Source organism: Pseudophryne corroboree, chromosome 2 (genome assembly GCF_028390025.1).
Source record: "Pseudophryne corroboree isolate aPseCor3 chromosome 2, aPseCor3.hap2, whole genome shotgun sequence".
NCBI lineage: Eukaryota > Metazoa > Chordata > Amphibia > Anura > Myobatrachidae > Pseudophryne > Pseudophryne corroboree.
This window is the reverse complement of record NC_086445.1, coordinates 918,811,659-918,837,366: the sequence shown is the minus strand read 5'-3', so window position 1 is coordinate 918,837,366 and position 25,708 is coordinate 918,811,659. Positions and strand designations below refer to the sequence as shown.

The window sequence follows — 25,708 nt, the reverse complement described above, 5'->3', positions numbered from 1 at the left end:
GTTTGAGCCGTTACAGGTGGTGGACGTAAAAAATCTTACGTGGAAGATCATCACACTGTTGGCCTTGGCTTCAGCAAGATGTGTTGCGGAGCTGGGGGCTTTGTCTCCTAAAAGTCCCTATTTAATTTTCCATGAAGACAGAGCTGAACTAAGAACTCGTCAGCAATTTCTTCCTGAAGTGGTGTCTGCGTTTCACATCAACCAACCTATTGTGGTTCCGGTTGTCACAGACACCTCTGCTACTTCAAAGTCTTTGGATGTTGTGAAGGTGTATGTGAAAAGAACGGCTCGTCACAGAAAGACGGACTCGCTTGGTGTCCTGCTTTAAAGCAGACTATTGCACGCTGGATCAGACTTACTATCCAGCATGCTTATTCCACGGCAAGTTTGCCATTTCCAAAATCTGTGCATGCCCACTCTACTAGGTCGGTGGGTTCTTCCTGGGCGGCTGCCCGGGGTGTCTTGGCTTTACAGCTCTGCCGAGCAGCTATTTGGTGAGGTTCGAACACGTTTGCTAAGTTTTACAAGTTCGTTACTTTTGCCTCTGAGGACCTTCATACCCCTTTCACATCGCACAAATAACCCGGTACCGACACGGCATATTGCCGTGTCGAACCGGGTCAGTGTGCGATGTGAAAGCACACTGGGCGATTTAGCGGGTCGCCTGACCCGGTAAATCAACCCGGTAAAAAAGAAGGGTTTTACCCGGGTTGATTACCGGGTCAGGTGCGGTGTGAATGGGAGCCGTGTCGATGCGACACGGTTCCCATTCACAAGATAGGGAGAGGCGGCGCTGGAGATGAGCTCATCTCCCGACGCCGCCTACACCCCCGCCCCTGCTGCTGCTGCGGCCTCCGTTGTCATGGCAACCGACCCGGTATATTGCCGGGTCGGGAAGCCTGCAACGGAGCGCAAATGCCGGATCCCACCCGGTAAGTACACGTTTGTCTTACCGGGTAGGACCCGGCATTTGCGGTGTGAATGCAGCATGAGTTTGGTCAGTCAGTTCTGCAGGAACCTCCGCACTTTTCCACCCGGTTTAGGAGCTGTGGTACATCCCCATGGTACTAAATGGACCCCAGTATCCTCTAGGAAGTAAGAGAAAATAGGATTTTAATTACCTACTGGTAAATCCCTTTCTCGTAGTCCGTAGAGGATACTGGGCACCCTCCCAGTGCTTTGTTTGTTTTGCACGGTTACTTGGTTAAGTAATGTTGGTTCGGGGGGGGGGGTGTTGGTTCGGAATCTCGCCACTATCCTGATCTATCCTTCTCTCAAAGTATGTCCGTTTCCTCAGGCACTGTTTCCTAGACTGAGTTTGGTAGGAGGGGCATAGAGGGAGGAGCCAGCCACATTATCAAATTCTTAAAGTGCCCGTGGCTCCTAGTGGACCCATCTATACCACATGGTACTAAATGAAGCCCCAGTATCCTCTACAGACTATGAGAATTTACCGGTAGGTAATGAAAATACTATTTTATGGAACTTCTGCATGTATATGGATTAGATTTATAGCTTGTTTTTAGGTTAATGATATTCTGCATGACATTGAGAGACTGATCCCATTTTGAATCTGTGTGGTTCCTTCTTTCTTCATATTTATATTTCTCTATCGTCCTAGTGGATGCTGGGGTTCCTGAAAGGACCATGGGGAATAGCGGCTCCGCAGGAGACAGGGCACAAAAGTAAAGCTTTACGATCAGGTGGTGTGCACTGGCTCCTCCCCCTATGACCCTCCTCCAAGCCTCAGTTAGATTTTTGTGCCCGGCCGAGAAGGGTGCAATCTAGGTGGCTCTCCTAAAGAGCTGCTTAGAAAAGTTTAGCTTAGGTTTTTTATTTTACAGTGAGTCCTGCTGGCAACAGGATCACTGCAACGAGGGACTTAGGGGAGAAGAAGTGAACTCACCTGCGTGCAGGATGGATTGGCTTCTTGGCTACTGGACATTAGCTCCAGAGGGACGATCACAGGTACAGCCTGGATGGTCACCGGAGCCTCGCCGCCGGCCCCCTTGCAGATGCTGAAATGAGAAGAGGTCCAGAATCGGCGGCAGAAGACTCCTCAGTCTTCTAAAGGTAGCGCACAGCACTGCAGCTGTGCGCCATTTTCCTCTCAGCACACTTCACACGGCAGTCACTGAGGGTGCAGGGCGCTGGGAGGGGGGCGCCCTGGGAGGCAAATGAAAACCTAATTTGGCTAAAAATACCTCACATATAGCCTCCGGGGGCTATATGGAGATATTTAACCCCTGCCAGAATCCACTAAAGAGCGGGAGACGAGGCCGCCGAAAAAGGGGCAGGGCCTATCTCCTCAGCACATAGCGCCATTTTCCTTACACAGCTCCGCTGGTCAGGACGGCTCCCAGGCTCTCCCCTGCACTGCACTACAGAAACAGGGTAAAAAAGAGAGGGGGGGGCAAAATTGTGGCAAAAATATATTATTAAAGCAGCTATACAGGGAGCACTTATTATAAGGCTATCCCTGTCATATATAGCGCTTTCTCTATCGTCCTAGTGGATGCTGGGGTTCCTGAAAGGACCATGGGGAATAGCGGCTCCGCAGGAGACAGGGCACAAAAGTAAAGCTTTCCGATCAGGTGGTGTGCACTGGCTCCTCCCCCTATGACCCTCCTCCAAGCCAGTTAGATTTTTGTGCCCGGCCGAGAAGGGTGCAATCTAGGTGGCTCTCCTAAAGAGCTGCTTAGAAAAGTTTAGCTTAGGTTTTTTATTTTACAGTGAGTCCTGCTGGCAACAGGATCACTGCAACGAGGGACTTAGGGGAGAAGAAGTGAACTCACCTGCGTGCAGGATGGATTGGCTTCTTGGCTACTGGACATCAGCTCCAGAGGGACGATCACAGGTACAGCCTGGATGGTCACCGGAGCCTTGCCGCCGGCCCCCTTGCAGATGCTGAAGTAAGAAGAGGTCCAGAATCGGCGGCAGAAGACTCCTCAGTCTTCTAAAGGTAGCGCACAGCACTGCAGCTGTGCGCCATTTTCCTCTCAGCACACTTCACACGGCAGTCACTGAGGGTGCAGGGCGCTGGGAGGGGGGCGCCCTGGGAGGCAAATGAATACCTATTTTGGCTAAAAATACCTCACATATAGCCTCCGGAGGCTATATGGAGATATTTAACCCCTGCCAGAATCCGTTAAGAGCGGGAGACGAGGCCGCCGAAAAAGGGGCGGGGCCTATCTCCTCAGCACACAGCGCCATTTTCCCTCACAGAAAGGCTGGAGGGAAGGCTCCCAGGCTCTCCCCTGCACTGCACTACAGAAACAGGGTTAAAACAGAGAGGGGGGGCACTAATTTGGCGATATGCTTATATATTAAGATGCTATAAGGGAAAACACTTATATAAGGTTGTCCCTATATAATTATAGCGTTTTTGGTGTGTGCTGGCAAACTCTCCCTCTGTCTCTCCAAAGGGCTAGTGGGTCCTGTCCTCTATCAGAGCATTCCCTGTGTGTGTGCTGTGTGTCGGTACGTGTGTGTCGACATATAGGAGGACGATGTTGGTGAGGAGGCGGAGCAATTGCCTGTAATGGTGATGTCACTCTCTAGGGAGTCGACACCGGAATGGATGGCTTATTTAGGAAATTACGTGATAATGTCAACACGCTGCAAGGTCGGTTGACGACATGAGACGGCCGACAAACAATTAGTACCGGTCCAGACGTCTCAAAAACACCGTCAGGGGTTTTAAAACGCCCGTTTACTTTAGTCGGTCGACACAGACACAGACAGGGACACTGAATCCAGTGTCGACGGTGAATAAACAAACGTATTCCTTATTAGGGCCACACGTTAAAGGCAATGAAGGAGGTGTTACATATTTCTGATACTACAAGTACCACAAAAGAGGGTATTATGTGGGATGTGAAAAAACTACCATAGTTTTTCCTGAATCAGATAAATTAAATAAAGTGTGTGATGATGCGTGGGTTCCCCCCGATAGAAAATTATGGGCGGTATACCCTTTTCCCGCCAGAAGTTAGGGCGCGTTGGGAAACACCCCTTAAGGTGGATAAGGCGCTCACACGCTTATCAAAACAAGTGGCGGTACCGTCTATAGATAGGGCCGTCCTCAAGGACCAGCTGACAGGAGGCTGGAAAATATCATAAAAAGTATATACACACATACTGGTGTTATACTGCGACCAGCGATCGCCTCAGCCTGGATGTGCAGAGCTGGGGTGGCTTGGTCGGATTCCCTGACTAAAAATATTGATACCCTTGACAGGGACAGTATTTTATTGACTATAGAGCATTTAAAGGATGCATTTCTATATATGCGAGATGCACAGAGGGATATTTGCACTCTGGCATCATGAGTAAATGCGATGTCCATAACTGCCAGAAGATGTTATGGACACGACAGTGGTCAGGTGATGCAAATTCCAAACGGCACAAAGGTGTATTGCCGTATAAAGGAAGAGGAGTTATTTGGGGTCGGTCCATCGGACCTGGTGGCCACGGCAACTGCTGGAAAATCCACCGTTTTTTACCCTAAGTCACATCTCTGCAGAAAAAGACGCCGTCTTTTCAGCCTCGGTCCTCTCGTCCCTATAAGATAATATCTGCCCAGGGATAGAGGAAAGGGAAGAAGACTGCAGCAGGCAGCCCATTCCCAGGAACAGAAGCGTTCCACCGCTTCTGACAAGTTCTCAGCATGGCGCTGAGACCGTACAGGACCCCTGGATCCTACAAGTAGTATCCCAGGGGTACAGATTGGAATGTCGAGACGTTTCCCCTTCGCAGGCTCCTGAAGTCTGCTTTACCAAGGTCTCCCTCCGACAAGGAGGCAGTATGGGAAAAAATTCACAAGCTGTATTCCCAGCAGGTGATAATTAAATTACCCCTCCTACTACAAGAAAAGGGGTATTATTCCACACTATATTGTGGTACTGAAGCCAGAAGGCTAGGTGAGACTTATTCTAAAAAATTTTTTTGAACACTTACAAAGGTTCAAATCAAGATGGAGTCACTCAGAACAGTGATAACGAACCAGGAAGAAGGGGACTATATAGTGTCCCGGGACATCAGGGATGCTTACCTCTATGTCCCAAATTTGCCCTTCTCATTAAGGGTACCTCAGGTTCGTGGGGCAGAACTGTCACTATCAGTTTCAGACGCTGCCGTTTGGATTGTCCACGGCACCCCGGGTCTTTACCAAGGTAATGGCCGAAATGATGATTCTTCTTCGAAGAAAAGGCGTCTTAATTATCCCTTACTTGGACGATCTCCTGATAAGGGCATAGTCCAGGGAACAGTTGGAGGTCGGAGTAGCACTATCTCGGATACTGCTACAACAGCACGGGTGGATTCTAAATATTCCAAAATCGCAGCTGATCCCGACGACACGTCTGCTGTGCCTAGGGATGATTCTGGACACAGTCCAGAAAAAGGTGTTTCTCCCGGAAGAGAAAGCCAGGGAGTTATCCGAGCTAGTCAGGAACCTCCTAAAAACAGTGCATCATTGCACAAGGGTCCTGGTAAAAATGGTGGCTTCCTACGAAGCAATTCCATTCGGCAGATTTCACGCAAGAACTTTTCAGTGGGATCTGCTGGACAAATGGTCCGGATCGCATCTTCAGATGCATCAGCGGATAACCCTATATCCAAGGACAAGGGTGTCTCTCCTGTGGTGGTTATAGAGTGCTCATCTTCTAGAGGGCCGCAGATTCGGCATTCAGGATTGGATGCTGGTGACCACGGAGCCCAGCCCGAGAGGCTGGGGAGCAGTCACACAAGGAAAAAATTTCCAGGGAGTGTGATCAAGTCTGGAGACTTTTCTCCACATAAATATACTGGAGCTAAGGGTAAATTTATAATGCTCTAAGCTTAGCAAGACCTCTGCTTCAAGGTCAGCCGGTATTGATCCAGTGGGAAAAACATCACGGCAGTCGCCCACGTAAACAGACAGGGCGACACAAGAAGCAGGAGGGCAATGGCAAAAACTGCAAGGACTTTTCGCTGGGCGGAAAATCATGTGATAGCACTGTCAGCAGTGTTTCATCCCGGGAATGGAAACTGGGAAGCAGACTTCCTCAGCAGGCACGACCTCCACCCGGGAGAGTGGAAACTTCATCGGGAAGTTTTTTCCACATGATTGTAAACCGTTGGGAAATACCAAAGGTGGACATGATGGCGTCCCGTCTGAACAAAAAACGGGACAGGTATTGCGCCAGGTCAAGAGACCCTCAGGCAATAGCTGTGGACGTTCTGGTAACACCGTGGGTGTACCAGTCGGTGTATGTGTTCCCTCCTCTGCTTCTCATACCTAAGGTGCTGAGAATTATAAGACGTAGAGGAGTAAGAACTATACTCATGGCTCCGGATTGGCCAAGAAGGACTTGGTACCCGGAACTTCAAGAGATGCTTACAGAGGTCTTGTGGCCTCTGCCGCTAAGAAGGGACTTGCTTCAGCAAGTACCAGGTCTGTTCCAAGACTTACCGCAGCTGCGTTTGTCGGCATGGCGGTGGAAAGCCGGATCCTAAAGGAAAAAGGCATTCCGGAAGAGGTCATTCCTACCCTGGTCAAAGCCAGAAAGGAGGTGACCGCACAACATTATCACCACATGTGGCGAAAATATGTTGCGTGGTGTGAGGCCAGGAAGGCCCCACAAAGAAATTTCAACTCGGTCGTTTCCTGCATTTCCTGCAAACAGGAGTGTCTATGGGCCTCAAATTGGGGTCCATTAAGGTTCAAATTTCGGCCCTGTCGATTTTCTTCCAGAAAGAATTGGCTTCAGTTCCTGAAGTCCAGAAGTTTGTCAAGGGAGTATTGCATATACAACCCCCTTTTGTGCCTCCAGTGGCACTGTGGGATCTCAACGTAGTTCTGGGATTCCTCAAATCACATTGGTTTAAAACCAGTCAAATCTGTGGATTTGAAGCATCTCACATGAAAAGTGACCATGCTCTTGGCCCTGGCCTGGACCAGGCGAGTGTCAAATTGGTGGTTTTTTCTCAAAAAAGCCCATATCTGTTTGTCCTTTCGGACAGGGCAGAGCTGCGGACTCGTCCCCAGTTCTCTCCCTAAGGTGGTGTCAGTGTTTCACCTGAACCAGCTTATTGTGGTGCCTTGCACCTACTAGGGACTTGGAGGACTCCAAGTTGCTAGATGTTGTCAGGGCCCTGAAAATATGTTCCAGGACGGCTGGAGTCAGGAAAACTGACTTGCTGTTATCCTGTATGCACCCAACAAACTGGGTGCTCTTGCTTCTAAGCAGACTATTGCTAGTTGGATGTGTAATACAATTCAGCTTGCACATTCTGTGGCAGGCCTGCCACAGCCAAAATATGTAAATGCCCATTCCACAAGGAAGGTGGGCTCATCTTGGGCGGCTGCCCGAGGGGTCTCGGCTTTACAACTTTGCCGAGCAGCTACTTGGTCAGGGGCAAACACGTTTGCTAAATTCTACAAATTTGATACCCTGGCTAAGGAGGACCTGGAGTTCTCTCATTCGGTGCTGCAGAGTCATCCGCACTCTCCCGCCCGTTTGGGAGCTTTGGTATAATCCCCATGGTCCTTTCAGGAACCCCAGCATCCACTAGGACGATAGAGAAAATAAGAATTTACTTACCGATAATTCTATTTCTCGGAGTCCGTAGTGGATGCTGGGCGCCCATCCCAAGTGCGGATTATCTGCAATACTTGTACATAGTTACAAAAATCGGGTTATTATTGTTGTGAGCCATCTTTTCAGAGGCTCCGCTGTTATCATACTGTTAACTGGGTTTAGATCACAAGTTGTACGGTGTGATTGGTGTGGCTGGTATGAGTCTTACCCGGGATTCAAAATTCCTCCCTTATTGTGTACGCTCGTCCGGGCACAGTACCTAACTGGCTTGGAGGAGGGTCATAGGGGGAGGAGCCAGTGCACACCACCTGATCGGAAAGCTTTACTTTTGTGCCCTGTCTCCTGCGGAGCCGCTATTCCCCATGGTCCTTTCAGGAACCCCAGCATCCACTACGGACTCCGAGAAATAGAATTATCGGTAAGTAAATTCTTATTTTTGGTGTGTGCTGGCAAACTCTCCCTCTGTCTCCCCAAAGGGCTAGTGAGGTCCTGTCTTCGTTAAGAGCATTCCCTGTGTGTCTGCTGTGTGTCGGTACGTGTGTGTCGACATGTATGAGGACGATATTGGTGTGGAGGCGGAGCAATTGCCAAATATGGGGATGTCACCTCCTAGGGGGTCGACACCAGAATGGATGCCTTTATTTATGGAATTACGGGATAGTGTCAACACGCTAAAGCAGTCGTTTGACGACATGAGACGGCCGGACAATCAATTAGTGCCTGTCCAGGCGCCTCAAACACCGTCAGGGGCTGTAAAACGCCCTTTGCCTCAGTCGGTCGACACAGACCCAGACACAGGCACTGATTCTAGTGGTGACGGTGACGAATCAACCGTATTTTCCAGTAGGGCCACACGTTATATGATTTTGGCAATGAAGGAGGCGTTACATATAGCTGATACTACAGGTACCACTAAACAGGGTATTATGTGGGGTGTGAAAAAACTACCTATAGTTTTTCCTGAATCAGAAGAATTAAATGAGGTGTGTGATGAAGCGTGGGTTGCCCCCGATAAAAAAAAATGCTAATTTCAAGTTAGGGCGCGCTGGGAAACACCTCCTAGGGTGGACAAGGCGCTCACACGCTTATCAAAACAAGTGGCGTTACCCTCTCCTGAGACGGCCGCACTTAAAGATCCAGCAGATAGGAGGATGGAAAATATCCAAAAAAGTATATACACACATACAGGTGTTATACTACGACCAGCTATAGCGACAGCCTGGATGTGCAGTGCTGGGGTAGCTTGGTCAGAGTCCCTGATTGAAAATATTGATACCCTGGTTAGGGACAATGTTTTACTGTCTTTAGAGCAAATAAAGGATGCATTTCTTTATATGCGTGATGCACAGAGGGATATCTGCACACTGGCATCACGGGTAAGTGCTATGTCCATTTCGGCCAGAAGAAGTTTATGGACGCGACAGTGGTCAGGCGATGCGGACTCAAAACGGCATATGGAAGTTTTGCCGTATAAAGGGGAGGAGTTATTTGGAGTCGGTCTATCGGATTTGGTGGCCACGGCTACAGCCGGGAAATTCACCTTTTTACCTCAAGTCACTCCCCAACAGAAAAAGACACCGACTTTTCAACTGCAGCCCTTTCGTTCCTTTAAAAACAAGAGAGCAAAGGGATATTCATATCTGCCACGAGGCAGAGGAAGGGGGAAGAGACAGCAACAGGCAGCTCTTTCCCAGGAACAGAAGCCCTCCCCCGCTTCTACAAAAGCCTCAGCATGACGCTGGGGCTTCTCAAGCGGACTCGGGGGCGGTGGGGGGTCGTCTCAAGAATTTCAGCGCGCAGTGGGCTCACTCGCAGGTAGATCCCTGGATCCTGCAGATAATATCTCAGGGGTACAGGTTAGAACTAGAGACGAATCCACCTCGCCGTTTCCTGAAGTCTGCTTTACCAACGTCCCCCTCCGACAGGGTGACGGTCTTGGAAGCCATTCACAAGCTGTACTCTCAGCAGGTGATAGTCAAGGTACCTCTTTTACAACAAGGAAAGGGGTATTATTCCACTCTATTTGTGGTACCGAAGCCGGATGGCTCGGTAAGACCTATTCTAAATCTGAAGTCCTTGAACCTGTACATAAAGAAGTTCAAGTTCAAGATGGAGTCACTCAGAGCAGTGATAGCGAACCTGGAAGAAGGGGACTTTATGGTATCCTTGGACATCAAGGATGCGTATCTCCACGTTCCAATTTACCCCTCACACCAGGGGTACCTCAGGTTCGTCGTACAGAACTGTCACTATCAGTTTCAGACGCTGCCGTTCGGATTGTCCACGGCACCTCGGGTCTTTACCAAGGTAATGGCCGAGATGATGATTCTTCTTCGAAGAAAAGGCGTATTAATTATCCCATACTTGGACGATCTCCTAATAAGGGCAAGGTCCAGAGAACAGCTAGAGATGGGATTAGCACTGTCTCAAGAAGTGCTAAAACAGCACGGGTGGATTCTGAATATTCCAAAATCCCAGTTAATTCCGACAACACGTCTGTTGTTCCTAGGGATGATTCTGGACACGGTTCAGAAAAAGGTTTTTCTCCCGGAGGAAAAAGCCAAGGAGTTATCCGAGCTTGTCAGGAACCTCCTAAAACCAGGAAAGGTGTCTGTACATCAATGCACAAGAGTCCTGGGAAAAATGGTGGCTTCTTACGAAGCAATTCCATTCGGCAGATTCCACGCAAGAATTTTCCAGAGGGATCTGTTGGACAAATGGTCAGGGTCGCATCTTCAGATGCACCAGCGGATAACCCTGTCTCCAAGGACAAGGGTATCTCTTCTGTGGTGGTTACAGAGTGCTCATCTATTGGAGGGCCGCAGATTCGGCATACAGGATTGGATCCTGGTGACCACGGACGCCAGCCTGAGAGGCTGGGGAGCAGTCACACAAGGAAGAAACTTCCAGGGAGTGTGGACGAGCCTGGAAACGTCTCTTCACATAAACATTCTGGAACTAAGAGCAATCTACAATGCTCTAAGCCAGGCAGAACCTCTGCTTCAGGGAAAGCCGGTGTTGATCCAGTCGGACAACATCACGGCAGTCGCCCATGTGAACAGACAGGGCGGCACAAGAAGCAGGAGTGCAATGGCAGAAGCTGCAAGGATTCTTGGCTGGGCGGAAAATCATGTGATAGCACTGTCAGCAGTGTTCATCCCGGGAGTGGACAACTGGGAAGCAGACTTCCTCAGCAGACACGACCTTCACCCGGGAGAGTGGGGACTTCATCCAGAAGTTTTCCACATGCTGGTAACCCGTTGGGAAAGACCAATGGTGGACATGATGGCGTCTCGCCTCAACAAAAAACTGGACAGGTATTGCGCCAGGTCAAGAGATCCGCAGGCAATAGCTGTGGACGCGCTGGTAACGCCTTGGGTGTACCAGTCGGTATATGTGTTTCCTCCTCTGCCTCTCATACCAAAAGTATTGAGAATTATACGGCAAAGAGGCGTAAGAACGATACTAGTGGTTCCGGATTGGCCAAGAAGAACTTGGTACCCGGAACTTCAAGAGATGATCACGGAAGATCCGTGGCCTCTACCTCTGAGAAGGGACTTGCTTCAGCAGGGTCCCTGTCTGTTTCAAGACTTACCGCGGCTGCGTTTGACGGCATGGCGGTTGAACGCCGGATCCTAAAGGAAAAAGGCATGCCGGAAGAAGTCATTCCTACTTTGATTAAAGCACGGAAGGAAGTAACCGCGAAACATTATCACCGCATTTGGCGAAAATATGTTGCGTGGTGTGAGGAGAGTGCTCCGACAGAGGAATTTCAACTGGGTCGATTCCTACATTTCCTGCAATCAGGATTGTCTATGGGTCTCAAATTGGGATCTATTAAGGTTCAAATTTCGGCCCTGTCGATTTTCTTCCAGAAAGAATTGGCTTCAGTTCCTGAAGTCCAGACTTTTGTTAAGGGAGTGCTGCATATACAGCCTCCTGTGGTGCCCCCAGTGGCACCGTGGGATCTCAATGTTGTTTTGGACTTTCTCAAATCTCATTGGTTTGAACCACTAAATAATGTGGATTTGAAATATCTCACATGGAAAGTGACCATGCTACTAGCCCTGGCTTCGGCCAGGAGAGTGTCAGAACTGGCAGCTTTATCTTACAAAAGCCCATATCTGATTTTCCATTCGGACAGGGCAGAACTGCGGACTCGTCCGCATTTTCTCCCTAAGGTGGTGTCAGCATTTCATCTGAACCAGCCTATTGTAGTGCCTGCGGCTACAAGTGACTTGGAGGACTCCAAGTTACTGGATGTTGTCAGAGCATTGAAAATATATATTGCAAGGACAGCTGGAGTCAGAAAATCTGACTCGTTGTTTATATTGTATGCACCCAACAAGATGGGTGCTCCTGCGTCTAAGCAGACGATTGCTCGTTGGATCTGTAGCACAATCCAACTTGCACATTCTGTGGCAGGCCTGCCACAGCCTAAATCTGTAAAGGCCCACTCCACAAGGAAGGTGGGCTCATCTTGGGCGGCTGCCCGAGGGGTCTCGGCATTACAACTTTGCCGAGCAGCTACGTGGTCAGGGGAGAACACGTTTGTAAAATTTTACAAATTTGATACTCTGGCTAAGGAGGACCTGGAGTTCTCTCATTCGGTGCTGCAGAGTCATCCGCACTCTCCCGCCCGTTTGGGAGCTTTGGTATAATCCCCATGGTCCTTTCAGGAACCCCAGCATCCACTAGGACGATAGAGAAAATAAGAATTTACTTACCGATAATTCTATTTCTCGGAGTCCGTAGTGGATGCTGGGCGCCCATCCCAAGTGCGGATTATCTGCAATAATTGTACATAGTTATTGTTAACTAATTCGGGTTATTGTTGTAGGGAGCCATCTTTTAGAGGCTCTTCTGTTATCATACTGTTAACTGGGTTTATATCACAGGTTGTACGGTGTGATTGGTGTGACTGGTATGAGTCTTACCCGGGATTCATAAATCCTTCCTTATTGTGTACGCTCGTCCGGGCACAGTACCTAACTGAGGCTTGGAGGAGGGTCATAGGGGGAGGAGCCAGTGCACACCACCTGATCGTAAAGCTTTACTTTTGTGCCCTGTCTCCTGCGGAGCCGCTATTCCCCATGGTCCTTTCAGGAACCCCAGCATCCACTACGGACTCCGAGAAATAGAATTATCGGTAAGTAAATTCTTATTTTTCCATAACCAGGGAAATCTATAATCTTTCTAGTGTAATGAAGTGCATCATCTATTGCAGTGGTTCTCGCACTGTGGTTCGCAACCATCTCAGTATGGGGTCGCGATGATGATTCTTCTGATTTTTCAGCCATCCGAGCAGTCTGAAATTAAGTTGCTTCATACTACTTGGATGACTGGCTGAGAGATCCGAAGAGAGGAGACATCAGGCCTCCCCACTCCCACCCCGGTGCTCATCCTCTGCAGTCCCACCCTAACCCCATTGCTTAGCTTCTCCAGTCCCACTCCCACCCCAGTGCTCAGCCACTCCTGTCACCCCGCCTGGCTGCAGGCTCTTCAGCTGCTGCAGAAGCTGACAGAGACCCACAATCAGACTCAGCCAGTGAGCAAGACACTCTGAGTCTGTGAAAAAGGGATGTGTGCAGTCTGTGTGTTGGGGGGAGGCTGTGCAGTGACTGCCAGGTGGGTGGAGAAGAAGCAGGAGCATGAGGGAGAATGTGGTGAGCACTGACCAGACAGTATGGGATGTGTGTATGGAGGAGCAACAGAGGAACACTCCTTAATTAAACAACCACTGCCTCTCCTCAGTCACCCAATGCCTCCCACTTCCTCTCCGTCACCCTCCGCCTCTCCCTTGCCAACCTCTGCCTCCCACTTCCTCTCCGTCACCCTCCGCCTCTCCCTTGCCAACCTCTGCCTCTCCCTGCCACCCCCAATCCTTCATAGGGGTATAAACTTAACATTCGCATGAATGTATTAAAAAAACAAATGCAGGGACGGAGCTCTGAAAGGAGCTTGTCCCTGTGATGTGTATTTATGAAGTGATCACATTAGCGGCCACTTCACTTCTGTTTTGTGCCTCCGCAGCCAGTCTGCTGACCACGCATATATGGCAGCAATTCTGTGGTAACTTAATGGGGTGCTTTAATAATTTTTATTGTCAGATGGGGTCGCAGAGCAAAATAGTTTGAGAATCCCTGATCTATTGAGCTCCTCATTACTCCTTCTCGTCAGCAGGTAAAATGAATAATCACTTCATCAGATGGAAGAGAAATAGGTTTCTGTTGCATAGTAGTGCTGTATATACCAGTGGTTCTCAAACTGTGCCGTGGCACCCTGGGGTGCCTTGGAATGCTGGTCTAGGATAAATGTAAATTATTTAGGGTCAATGTAGTAGTCAAAACCACAACTGGTGGCTGCAAATCATAAAATATGTGGACAAACAAGCTAATCTTCTCCCTCACCACATAATGAACCTAAGGATGACGTATAAACACAATTTACTTAATTTAATATTTCTTTCTTAATTTCTCAACAAGAAACTTTTGGTCTAGAGGTGCCATGAAAACAATTCTGATACTCTAGGACGCCATGATTCAAAAACATTTGGGAACACTGGTATATACTATCCCTAATACCCTAACCCCTAAACCAACCCCATCCCCTATACTATCCCTAATACCCTAACCCAGACCACTAAACCAACCCTAATACCCTAGCATACTAGATTGGCCATTTTGTTCTTACCTGCCGTCCAATTCGGTTTCTCATTATTTAACTTTCTGTCATTATACAGTTCTTTTCCTACTTATAATTTGTTTCCTACAGCTGGCTATTCAAATTGCCAGCAGAGGGAGCTCTTAAATGGATTCCCAGGATAAGTCCATTCCTGCGCTGTTCCTGCATATTTTTTCCGCATCCTATATATAGTAAGTATTCCTGGGCACGGGGCATCATTATCACAGTTAGTACATTGCTGAAAGGAAGGGAGACCTTTTAGTTGAGGCACCCAGACATTCCTCACTAAGCGTAGATGTATTAACCTGGAGGAGGCATAAGGAAGTGATAAACCAGTGATAAGTGCAAGGTGATAAACGCACCAGCCAGTCAGCTCCTAACTGTCAATTTGCATTTTGGAGCGGATTGGCTGGTGCGTTTATCACCTTGCACTTATCACTAGTTTATCACTTCCTTATGCCTTCTCCAGGCTTAATACATCAGCCCCTTCGTTCTGTTTTAGACCTAATTGTCCGTAGGCCACAGCTTGTACTGATGCAGTTTGCTGATCTAGATCTGATGGGAAGAAGTCGGATTTTGAATGGGAAACATGCCGTTTCTGACTCAGTGTGCGGTCATTATCTGATTGAAGCTCCATCCATCATGTATGCATATCTCCAAATCCACCACAAATCCTGGTACCTGCCAGAATGACCAGTGTGTTACCAGCTGTACAGAGCAGCATTACAGTATTTGTAACACTCTTGTATTTTAGCATCTGTAGAGATGTCTCTCGTTTAAACATGTTTTACAAATGATGCATAACTCTTGTTTTTCTTACTCTTAGAATGTACGTCAGCTGTATGCTCTGCTGTGCGAGACCCTGCGTTATTCTTTACTGCTTAAAGAGATCATCAACAGTTCACAATTGCTGCGAGGGCCGAAAAAGTTGCCTCTAAACTTGGCTAAGGTGAGCAATGCAGACGCCTTAACTAAATAAATTAATTAATGTAAAACTTGCATAGGTGCTAAAAAACAAACAGTACAGTAACCCATAGCAACCATTCAGCAATTCACTTTGACCTAACTAGAATAAGATACTGGAATAAAAATATGAATTATGATATATTTTTTTTTCCCCATTTAATTTCAAAATGGGTACACAGGATCTTCTTTACAGAGCACACTGTGCACCACGCAACACCTGCGCTCCTCGATGGTGCACCAAGTGCACATCAGGAGATACATTTGCAATCTGGAAGCGCATCAAGGTGTGTGGAGAATGGATGCAATCTATAAAGGAACACACTGCAGTAGTTTAACCCTCACGACAATGTTCAGCCTTCTACCACATTTGGCCACCTCATTTGTATAATGAAACCAATACGAATTCTTCTATAGTACTGCTCTGTATGGCTTATAGTTTAACTTCCTGCTGATAAGACATTTGTGGGTTTTATACAGCAGCTCTGACTTGTGTATATTGTGTATAACAATACACTAGTCACATAGTATCTAAGGTTGAAAAAAGACAATTGTCCATCGAGTTCAACCTCGTTGTGGTCTCCTATGCACGATTATTTTGTATAAAATTTTGACTGATGTTGATGACTGCCGTTATGTTTTATCCCTCTTTTTTATAATAACCATAGTGCGTGACTATGCCCCGTATCCCTGGAGATCCTTATCCATTAGGAATTTATCTAACCCATTCTTAAACCCATTCTGTTGACTGAGTCGGCCATTACAACTCCCTCAGGCAGGGAATTCCAAACACGTATCGTCCTTACCATAAAAAAGCCTTTACGCTGTATTGTGCGGAATCTCCTCTCCTCTAACCTGAGCGAGTGTGTCCACGAGTTCTCTGTGTTGATCTAACCAAAAACAGGTCCTGCGCAAGATCTGTATATTGTCCCCTTATATATTTGTAAATGTTGATCATGTCCCCTCTTAATCTCCTCTTTTCCAGTGTAAACATGCCTAGTCTTGCAAGCCTTAATTCGTATTCCAGCGTCTCCATACCCTTAATTAGTTTGGTCGCCCGCCTTTGAACCTTTTCTAGCTCCAGGATATCCTTTTTGTAGTAAGGTGCCCAGAATTGTACACAGTATTCAAGGTGTGGCCTCACAAGTTATTTATATAACGGGAGTATAATACTCTCGTCCCTAGCATCAATACCCCGTTTTATGCATGCTAATATCTTTTCTCTAACGTCCTAGTGGATGCTGGGGACTCCGTAAGGACCATGGGAATAGCGGGCTCCGCAGGAGACTGGGCACTCTAAAGAAAGATTTAATACTATCTGGTGTGCACTGGCTCCTCCCTCTATGCCCCTCCTCCAGACCTCAGTTAGAATCTGTGCCCGGCCGAGCTGGGTGCTCCTAGTGGGCTCTCCTGAGCTTGCTAGATAAAGTATTTTGTTAGGTTTTTTGTTTTCAGAGAGCTTCTGCTGGCAACAGACTCTCTGCTACGAGGGACTGAGGGGAGAGAAGCAAACCTACTCACGGCCGTTAGGTAGCGCTTCTTAGGCTACTGGACACCATTAGCTCCAGAGGGATCGAACACGGGTACCTAACCTTGATCGTCCGTTCCCGGAGCCGCGCCGCCGTCCCCCTCGCAGAGCCAGAAGAACAGAAGCATGAAGACATCGAAATCGGCGGCTGAAGACTCCTGTCTTCACTTAAGGTAGCGCACAGCACTGCAGCTGTGCACCATTGCTCCCACAGCACACCGCACACTCCAGTCACTGTAGGGTGCAGGGCGCAGGGGAGGGCGCCCAGGGCAGCAATTAAATACCTTTTTTGGCAAAAAGAGACATATATACAGTCTGGGACTGTATATATGCCAGAGCCCCTGCCATTTTTTATACATTTAAGCGGGACAGAAGCCCACCGCTGAGGGGGCGTTGCCTTCTTCCTCGGCACACCAGCGCCATTTTCTCTTCACAGCTCCGCTGGAAGGACGCTCCCCAGGCTCTCCCCTGCAGTATTCAGGTGCATTAGAGGGTAAAAAAGAGAGGGGGGGGGGCACATAAATTTAGGCGCAGTATATATACATATATTAACAGCAGCTACAGGGTAAACACTAAGGTACTGTGTAATCCCTGGGTTATATAGCGCTGGGGTGTGTGCTGGCATACTCTCTCTGTCTCCCCAAGAGCCTTTTGTGGGGTCCTGTCCTCAGTCAGAGCATTCCCTGTGTGTGTGCTGTGTGTCGGTACGCCTGTGTCGACATGTTTGATGAGGAAGGATGCGTGGAGGCAGAACAAGTGCAGCTGAGTGTGGTGTCGCCGCCGACGGTGCCGACACCTGATTGGATGGATATGTGGAAGGTGTTAAATGATAATGTAAACTCCTTGCATAACAGGTTGGATAAAACTGTAACCGGGGGACAGGCAGGGTCTCAACCCATGCCTGCTCCTGCAGCGCAGAGGCCCTCAGGGTCCCAAAAGCGCACACTATCCCAGATAGTTGACACAGATGTCGACACAGAGTCTGACTCCAGTGTCGATGACGATGAGGCAAAGTTGCAGCCTAAAATGACTAAAGCCATCCGCTACATGATTGTAGCTATGAAGGATGTATTACACATTTCTGAGGAAAATCCTGTCCCTGACAAGAAGATTTATATGTATGGGGAGAAAAAGCATGAAGTGACTTTTCCCCCTTCCCATGAATTAAATGAATTTATGTGAAAAAGCATGGGATTTCCCTGACAGGAAGGTGATAGTTTCCAAGAGATTACTCATGGCGTATCATTTCCCGCCAACGGACAGGTTACGCTGGGAATCCTCCCCTAGGGTAGACAAGGCATTGACACGCTTGTCTAAAAAGGTGGCCCTGCCGTCTCCGGATAGGGCCGCCCTAAAGGATCCTGCGGATAGAAAGCAGGAAGCTATCCTGAAGTCAGTTTATACACATTCTGGCACACTGCTGAGGCCAGCAATTGCTTCGGCCTGGATGTGTAGTGCGGTAGCTGCATGGACGGATTCTCTGTCTGAGGAGTTAGATACCCTGGACAGGGACACTGTTCTACTGACCCTGGCACATATCAGGGACGCGGTCCTATATATGCGGGATGCCCAGAGGGACATTTGCCTGCTGGGCACTAGAGTTAACGCAATGTCCGTTTCTGCCAGAAGGGTCCTGTGGACTCTGCAATGGACAGGGGATACCGACTCTAAAAAACACATGGAGGTTTTACCTTTTAAGGGTGAGGAATTGTTTGGGGACTGTCTCTCGGACCTAGTTTCCACAGCTACGGCTGGGAAGTCAAATTTCTTGCCTTATGTCCCTCCACAACCTAAGAAAGCACCGTATTACCAAATGCAGTCCTTTCGTTCTCAGAGGAGCAAGAAGGTCAGAGGTGCGTCCTTTCTTGGCAGGGGTAGAGGAAAAAAGCTGCACCACGCAGCTAGTTCCCAGGAACAAAACTCTTCCCCCGCTTCCTCTAAGTCCACCGCATGACGCTGGGGCTCCACAGGCGGAGCCAGGAGCGGTGGGGGCGTGTCTCCGACATTTCAGCCACCAGTGGGTTCGCTCACAGGTGGATCCTTGGGCTATACAAATTGTGTCTCAGGGATACAAGCTGGAATTCGAGGTGATGCCCCCTCACCGTTTCCTGAAATCGGACTTACCAGCTTCCCCCATGGAAAGGGAGATAGTGGTGGAGGCAATTCACAAACTTTTTCTCCAGAAAGTGGTGGTAGAGGCCCCCCCCCCCCCCCCCCCCTTCAACGGGGAAGGGGCTACTATTCCACTATGTTTGTGGTACCGAAACCGGACGGTTCGGTCAGACCCATTTTAAATTTAAAATCCCTGAACTTTTATCTGAAGAAATTCAAGTTCACAATGGAATCGCTCAGAGCGGTCATTGCAAGCCTGGAGGAAGGGGATTTTATGGTGTCGCTGGACATCAAGGATGCTTACTTGCATGTCCCCATTTATCCGCCTCATCAGGAGTACCTCAGGTTTGTGGTACGAGACTGTCATTACCAATTCCAGACGTTGCCGTTCGGCCTGTCCACGGCACCGAGAGTGTTTACCAAAGTGATGGCGGAGATGATGGTGCTCCTTCGGAAGCAAGGGGTTACAATTATCCCATACTTGGACGATCTCCTCATAAAGGCGAGGTCCAGGGAACAGTTGCTGATCAGTGTAGCACACTCTCAGGAAGTGTTGCGTCAGCACAGCTGGATTCTGAACATTCCAAAGTCGCAGCTGATTCCTGCGACGCGTCTGCCCTTCCTGGGCATGATTCTGGACACAGACCAGAAGAAGGTGTTTCTCCCGGAGGAGAAGGCTCAGGAGCTCGTGACTCTGGTCAGAGACCTCCTAAAGCCAAAACAGGTGTCAGTGCATCACTGCACACGAGTCCTGGGAAAGATGGTGGCGTCTTACGAAGCCATTCCCTTCGGCAGGTTCCATGCGAGGATCTTTCAGTGGGACCTGCTGGACAAGTGGTCCGGATCGCATCTTCAGATGCATCGGATGATCACACTGTCTCCCAGGGCCAGGGTGTCTCTTCTGTGGTGGCTACAAGGTGCTCACCTCCTCGAGGGCCGCAGATTCGGCATACATGACTGGGTCCTGGTGACCACGGATGCAAGCCTCCGAGGGTGGGGGGCAGTCACTCAAGGAAGAAACTTCCAAGGGTTGTGGTCAAGTCAAGAGACTTGTCTGCACATCAGTATCCTGGAGCTAAGGGCCATATACAACGCCCTGAGTCAAGCGGAGCCTCTGCTTCGAAACCAAGCAGTGCGGATTCAGTCAGACAACATCACGGCATTGGCCCATGTGAACTGCCAGGGCGGCACAAGAAGCAGGGTGGCAATGGCAGAAGCCACCAGGATTCTTCGGTGGGCGGAGAATCACGTACTAGCACTGTCAGCAGTGTTCATTCAGACTTCCTCAGCAGACACGACCTCCACCCGGGAGAGTGGGGACTTCATCAGGAAGTCTTCACGCAGATTGCAAATCGATGGGAACTGCCACAGGTGGACATGATGGCGTCCCGTCTCAACAAAAAGCTAAAAAGATATTGCGCCAGGTCAAGGGACCCTCAGGCGATAGCTGTGGACGCACTAGTAACACCGTGGGTGTTCCAGTCGGTCTATGTGTTTCCTCCTCTTCCTCTCATACCCAAGGTACTGAGGATAATAAGGAGAAGAGGAGTAAGAACTATACTCATTGTTCCGGATTGTCCAAGAAGAACTTGGTACCCGGAATTGCAAGAAATGATCACAGAGGACCCGTGGCCTCTGCCTCTCAGACAGGACCTGTTACAACAAGGGCCCTGTCTGTTCCAAGACTTACCGCGGCTGCGTTTGACGGCATGGCGGTTGAACACCGGATCCTAGCAGAAAAGGGCATTCCGGAAGCAGTTATTCCTACGCTGATAAAGACTAGGAAGGACGTGACCGCAAAACATTATCACCGTATATGGCGAAAATATGTTGCTTGGTGTGAGGCCAGGATGGCCCCTACAGAGGAATTCCAACTGGGTCGATTCCTGCACTTCCTACAGTCGGGGGTGACTTTGGGCCTGAAATTAGGGTCCATAAAGGTCCAGATTTCGGCCCTATCCATTTTCTTTCAAAAAGAACTGGCTTCACTGCCTGAGGTTCAGACGTTTGTTAAGGGAGTGCTGCATAATCAGCCTCCTTTTGTGCCACCAGTGGCACCTTGGGATCTTAACGTGGTGTTGAGTTTCCTGAAATCCCACTGGTTTGAGCCACTTAAGACAGTGGAACTAAAGTATCTCACGTGGAAAGTGGTCATGCTGTTGGCCCTAGCCTCAGCTAGGCGTGTGTCAGAATTGGCGGCTTTGTCATGTAAAAGCCCCTATCTGGTTTTCCATATGGACAGGGCAGAATTCCGAACTCATCCGCAGTTTCTGCCAAAGGTGGTGTCCGCTTTTCATCTGAACCAACCTATTGTGGTGCCTGCGGCTACTTGTGACTTGGAGGAATCCAAGTTGCTTGATGTAGTCAGGGCTTTGAAGATCTATGTTGCTAGGACGGCTGGAGTCAGGAAGACTGACTCGCTGTTTATTATGTATGCATCCAACAAGCTGGGTGCTCCTGCTTCAAAGCAAACCATTGCTCGCTGGATCTGTAACACGATTCAGCAAGCTCATTCTGCGGCTGGATTGCCGCATCCAAAATCAGTAAAGCCCATTCCACAAGGAAGGTGGGCTCTTCTTGGGCGGCTGCCCGAGGGGTCTCGGCATTACAGCTTTGCCGAGCTGCTACTTGGTCAGGTTCAAACACATTTGCAAAGTTCTACAAGTTTGATACCCTGGCTGAGGAGGACCTGGTGTTTGTCCATTCGGTGCTGCAGAGTCATCCGCACTCTCCCGCCCGTTTGGGAGCTTTGGTATAATCCCCATGGTCCTTACGGAGTCCCCAGCATCCACTAGGACGTTAGAGAAAATAAGAATTTACTCACCGGTAATTCTATTTCTCGTAGTCCGTAGTGGATGCTGGGCGCCCGTCCCTAGTGCGGATTTTCTGCAATACGTGTATATAGTTATTGCTTGATAAAGGGTTATGTTATGTTGGCATCCGTTGGTTGATGCTCTGTTGTTTGTTCATACTGTTAACTGGGTAAGTTTATCACGAGTTATACGGTGTGATTGGTGTGGCTGGTATGAGTCTTACCCTGGATTCCAAAATCATTTCCTTGTAATGTCAGCTCTTCCGGGCACAGTTTCCTTAACTGAGGTCGGAGGAGGGGCATAGAGGGAGGAGCCAGTGCACACCAGATAGTATTAAATCTTTCTTTAGAGTGCCCAGTCTCCTGCGGAACCCGCTATTCCCATGGTCCTTACGGAGTCCCCAGCATCCACTACGGACTACGAGAAATAGAATTACCGGTGAGTAAATTCTTATTATTAGTCTTCTTTGCTGCAGTCCTACTTTGGGTACTACTGCTTAGTTTGCTATCTATGAGGACACCTAAGTCCTTTTCCAATACAGAATCCCCTAATGTTACCCCATTTAGTAGGTAGGTGTTACTTTTGTTCTTGTTACCACAGTGCATTACCTTACACTTGTCTGTATTGAAGCGCATTCTCCATTTCGCTGCCCAAGCTTCTAATTTAACTAAGTCGTTTTGAAGCGACTCGGCATCCTCCTCTGTATTTATAACATTACATAATTTGGTATCATCTGCAAAAATTGACACCATGCTCTCTAGACTACTATACTTTTTATGCACACATTTTAGAGGTTAATGGCCTAATACAGCATGGATTGCAATTGCTAAGCTGCTCGCAGCAACTTTGCAAATGCAGTTTTAAGCAATGCAAATAGCATTTGTGATCGCAATATTGTGATGTGATAGCCTGCCGTCTCAGATCCCAGACAGCGAAGTGAGCCTGAGCTTACTCAGACTACCTGTCGCAGGGCATCTTACAAGGTCAAGGAAAATGCATACGCAATGCAGTCATTGGCCTCACCACGTCCCCGTTGTCAGCAACGCCGGCAGCCCACCATCCAGCCCCCTACCCCATTCCCCCAAACGCTGACAGACAGGGCCTGTTCTGCACATGCGGGAGCTGCACGTTGTATTGCTTATGCGGGCCAACCTGAAATAGCCCCTAAGTCATTTTGTGGAGTCGAATAAAGGCCATGCACCTCTTCACACAGCAAGGACTACCCCTGAAAATTCCCCTGCTCCACCCCTTATCCCGTTACAGTGACTAACCCCGAGGTGTAAACCTGTGTATGTAGCTTAAATCTAGTTTGAAATCGGTATGCTGTGGAGGAGGCTGAACTGTTCTTTCTCTTCTTTCTTAAATTAGAGAACTGCCTAGTTTACTTAACATAGCGTTTTTGGGGAGATATTCAATTGGGCACAAGGTTTTTTTCTGCAAAAAAAACCATGCGCCTAATTTTGGTTTCGCATGGATATGCGCGCTTCCGATATTCGTGGTATCCAATGAAAAAAATATGGCTGCAGGGTTTTCAGCTCTGAAAACCCTGCGGCGTGTGAATGAAAACAAAAAAATACTTAAACCTCCTATGGTCTCCCCTCTTCCCGCTGGGGAGGGGGCTGCTGGGAGATGTAGTTCTTCCAGCTGCTACCTCTGGTGGGGAAGGGGTGACACTCACACAAGGAAGGGGGCACGTACTTACAGACACACACACACTTACACTCAACGCTGCTGCAGAAGACCAAATCCCGGCACTGGAGAAGAAACCGCTTCGGATGAAGAGTTATTGCAGGCAAATTAAGCTAACTGGAAACTTCCAATTGCTTAATTAGTCCTTAGGGGTGTTCTGCAAGTGTGCCAGAGCAAGTCCCGGTGATATTTCCTAAAGACCAAAGATTTTAGGAAAAATCAGACTTGCTCTGGAGCGCATTAAAAGAGACGCAGTGATTTCTATAGAAATCACCGTCTCATTTTCTAATTTCTTGCTTTACTAATTTTAAAAAATAAAACCCAGCAGCTGCAGGATTTTTTTACATTTCCCCACTTAAGTGAATTCCCCCTTAGTGTATTTTAGCCCTAACAACTAACACGTACTGTTGACATTCTGCCTGTCAGTGTTCTGGTTGCTGACATAATGACTGCATACCATCTGTGGTCCAGATTTGTAGCCCATTAGCAAGCATTGGCCCTCATTCCGAGTTGTTCGCTCGCAAGGCGATTTTAGCAGTATTGCACACGCTAAGCCGCCGCCTACTGGGAGTGAATCTTAGCTTCTTAAAATTGCGAACGATGTATTCGCAATATTGCGATTACACACCTCGTAGCAGTTTCAGAGTAGCTTCAGACTTACTCGGCACCTGCGATCAGTTCAGTGCTTGTCGTTCCTGGTTTGACGTCACAAACACACCCAGCGTTCGCCCAGACACTCCTCCGTTTCTCCAGCCACTCCCGCGTTTTTTCCGGAAACGGTAGCGTTTTTATCCACACGCCCATAAAACGCCGTGTTTCCGCCCAGTAACACCCATTTCCTGTCAATCACACTACGATCGCCGGAGCGAAGAAAAAGCCGTGAGTAAAAATCCTATCTTCATAGCAAATTTACTTGTCGCAGTGCGGACATTGCGCATGCGCACTAAGCGGAAAATCGCTGCGATGCGATGAAATTTACAGAGCGAACAACTCGGAATGAGGGCCATTGTACATGATGTTCCTTTAACTACTATGCTGAAGTAACCTGGAATTGAATACTGAATCCATTATCGGGTGCAGCAATAATCATTCTAGTGGTGTTTCTGCCTAGTGTGTTATAATTATTTATTATCAGTTATTAATATAGGGCGCACACGTTTTTCCACAGCGCTTTTTAGAGAGAATACTGGTCATTTACATCAGTCCCTGCCCCAGTGAAGCCTACATCCTACAGTATATTCCCTACCACATGTGTACACACAAAGACACACTAGTGTTCATTTTTTTATCAGAATGCTATTCGCCTGTCAGTATGATTCTGGGAGTAAATTAAACCACCTGGAGGAACCCCCACGGAAACATTGGTGCACATACAAACTACACACATAATGGCCCTTGGTTTGAATTAAACCCAAGACTGCAGTGCTATGAGGCAGTAATGCTAACCACTGCTGTACTGTTCTGTAATATATAACCGCTTCTACTACAGACATGTAATTACTGGCAATGTAAGTCTGTTGCTATACACTAGGTTATTGTGACAGTCTTATTAGCCTGGTATGTGTTTATCTGCTTTAGGTGCTGGTGTATGACTTGCTGTTTGGAAAAGGGCTGCAGTGTGGGGGCCGATGGAAGGCAACCGTCCTGGCTCACCGGGCGCGGCTACAAGCTGAGCTTGCAAAGCTAAAAGTCAAGAAGAAGGTCAGCAGCAACAAAGACCTGGTGACCTCTATGGGAGGCACAGCTGATGGTATGTGAGAAACACAGAGGCTGTGGGCAGTGTATATTACTTTCATGATCTCCTCACTGACCTTGTCTGTGATCCTAGACCCTGTGGTGCCACGTTATGTGCGGGTGAACACATTGAAGTCCTCCATGGCGGACGTCCTCACTTATTTTAAACGCAAAGGTTATACCTACCTGGGGAAAGCACGTAGGTAAGTGGCCATGGTACATAGGTGGTAATATGGAGGTTACAGGGACTTTAAGTGCAACCAGGAAAACTGCAGCAGATGTTTGGTGTTTGACTTTAATTAGGGTTAATTAAAGAGGAGTATCAGGAAAAGTGTTATAGAACTGAATTGTGTAGCAGAACGTGATCTCAAAACGGAATGTAGAATTATTCCTCCGTACAAGGGGCGCAGATCAGACAATGCAGTACAGATGGATAGTACCATAGCGGAGCATAATGTTCAGATTATGGTTCATTCTCATGGTGACATTATAAAAATAGAGTTTTTTTGTTTTGTTTTTTTTGCTTTGCCAGTATCAAGAAGAGAAAACGGACAAACCATGAAGAACTAGAGGGTATATTTACTAAAATGCGGCTTTACAAA

The 25,708-nt window shown here is 48.2% G+C and overlaps 1 protein-coding gene across 1 annotated transcript in view; it reads left to right on the top strand.

The window, feature by feature from the left end:
• Positions 1 to 25,708, top strand: part of NSUN5 (NOP2/Sun RNA methyltransferase 5) — a 71,554-nt gene that overhangs the window by 22,500 nt on the left and 23,346 nt on the right. Inside the window, exons 2-4 of the mRNA XM_063956145.1 lie at positions 15,094 to 15,216; positions 24,951 to 25,122; positions 25,201 to 25,309. Of these exons, the coding sequence (XP_063812215.1) occupies positions 15,094 to 15,216; positions 24,951 to 25,122; positions 25,201 to 25,309 (404 nt within the window). The remainder of the gene's footprint in view (positions 1 to 15,093; positions 15,217 to 24,950; positions 25,123 to 25,200; positions 25,310 to 25,708) is intronic.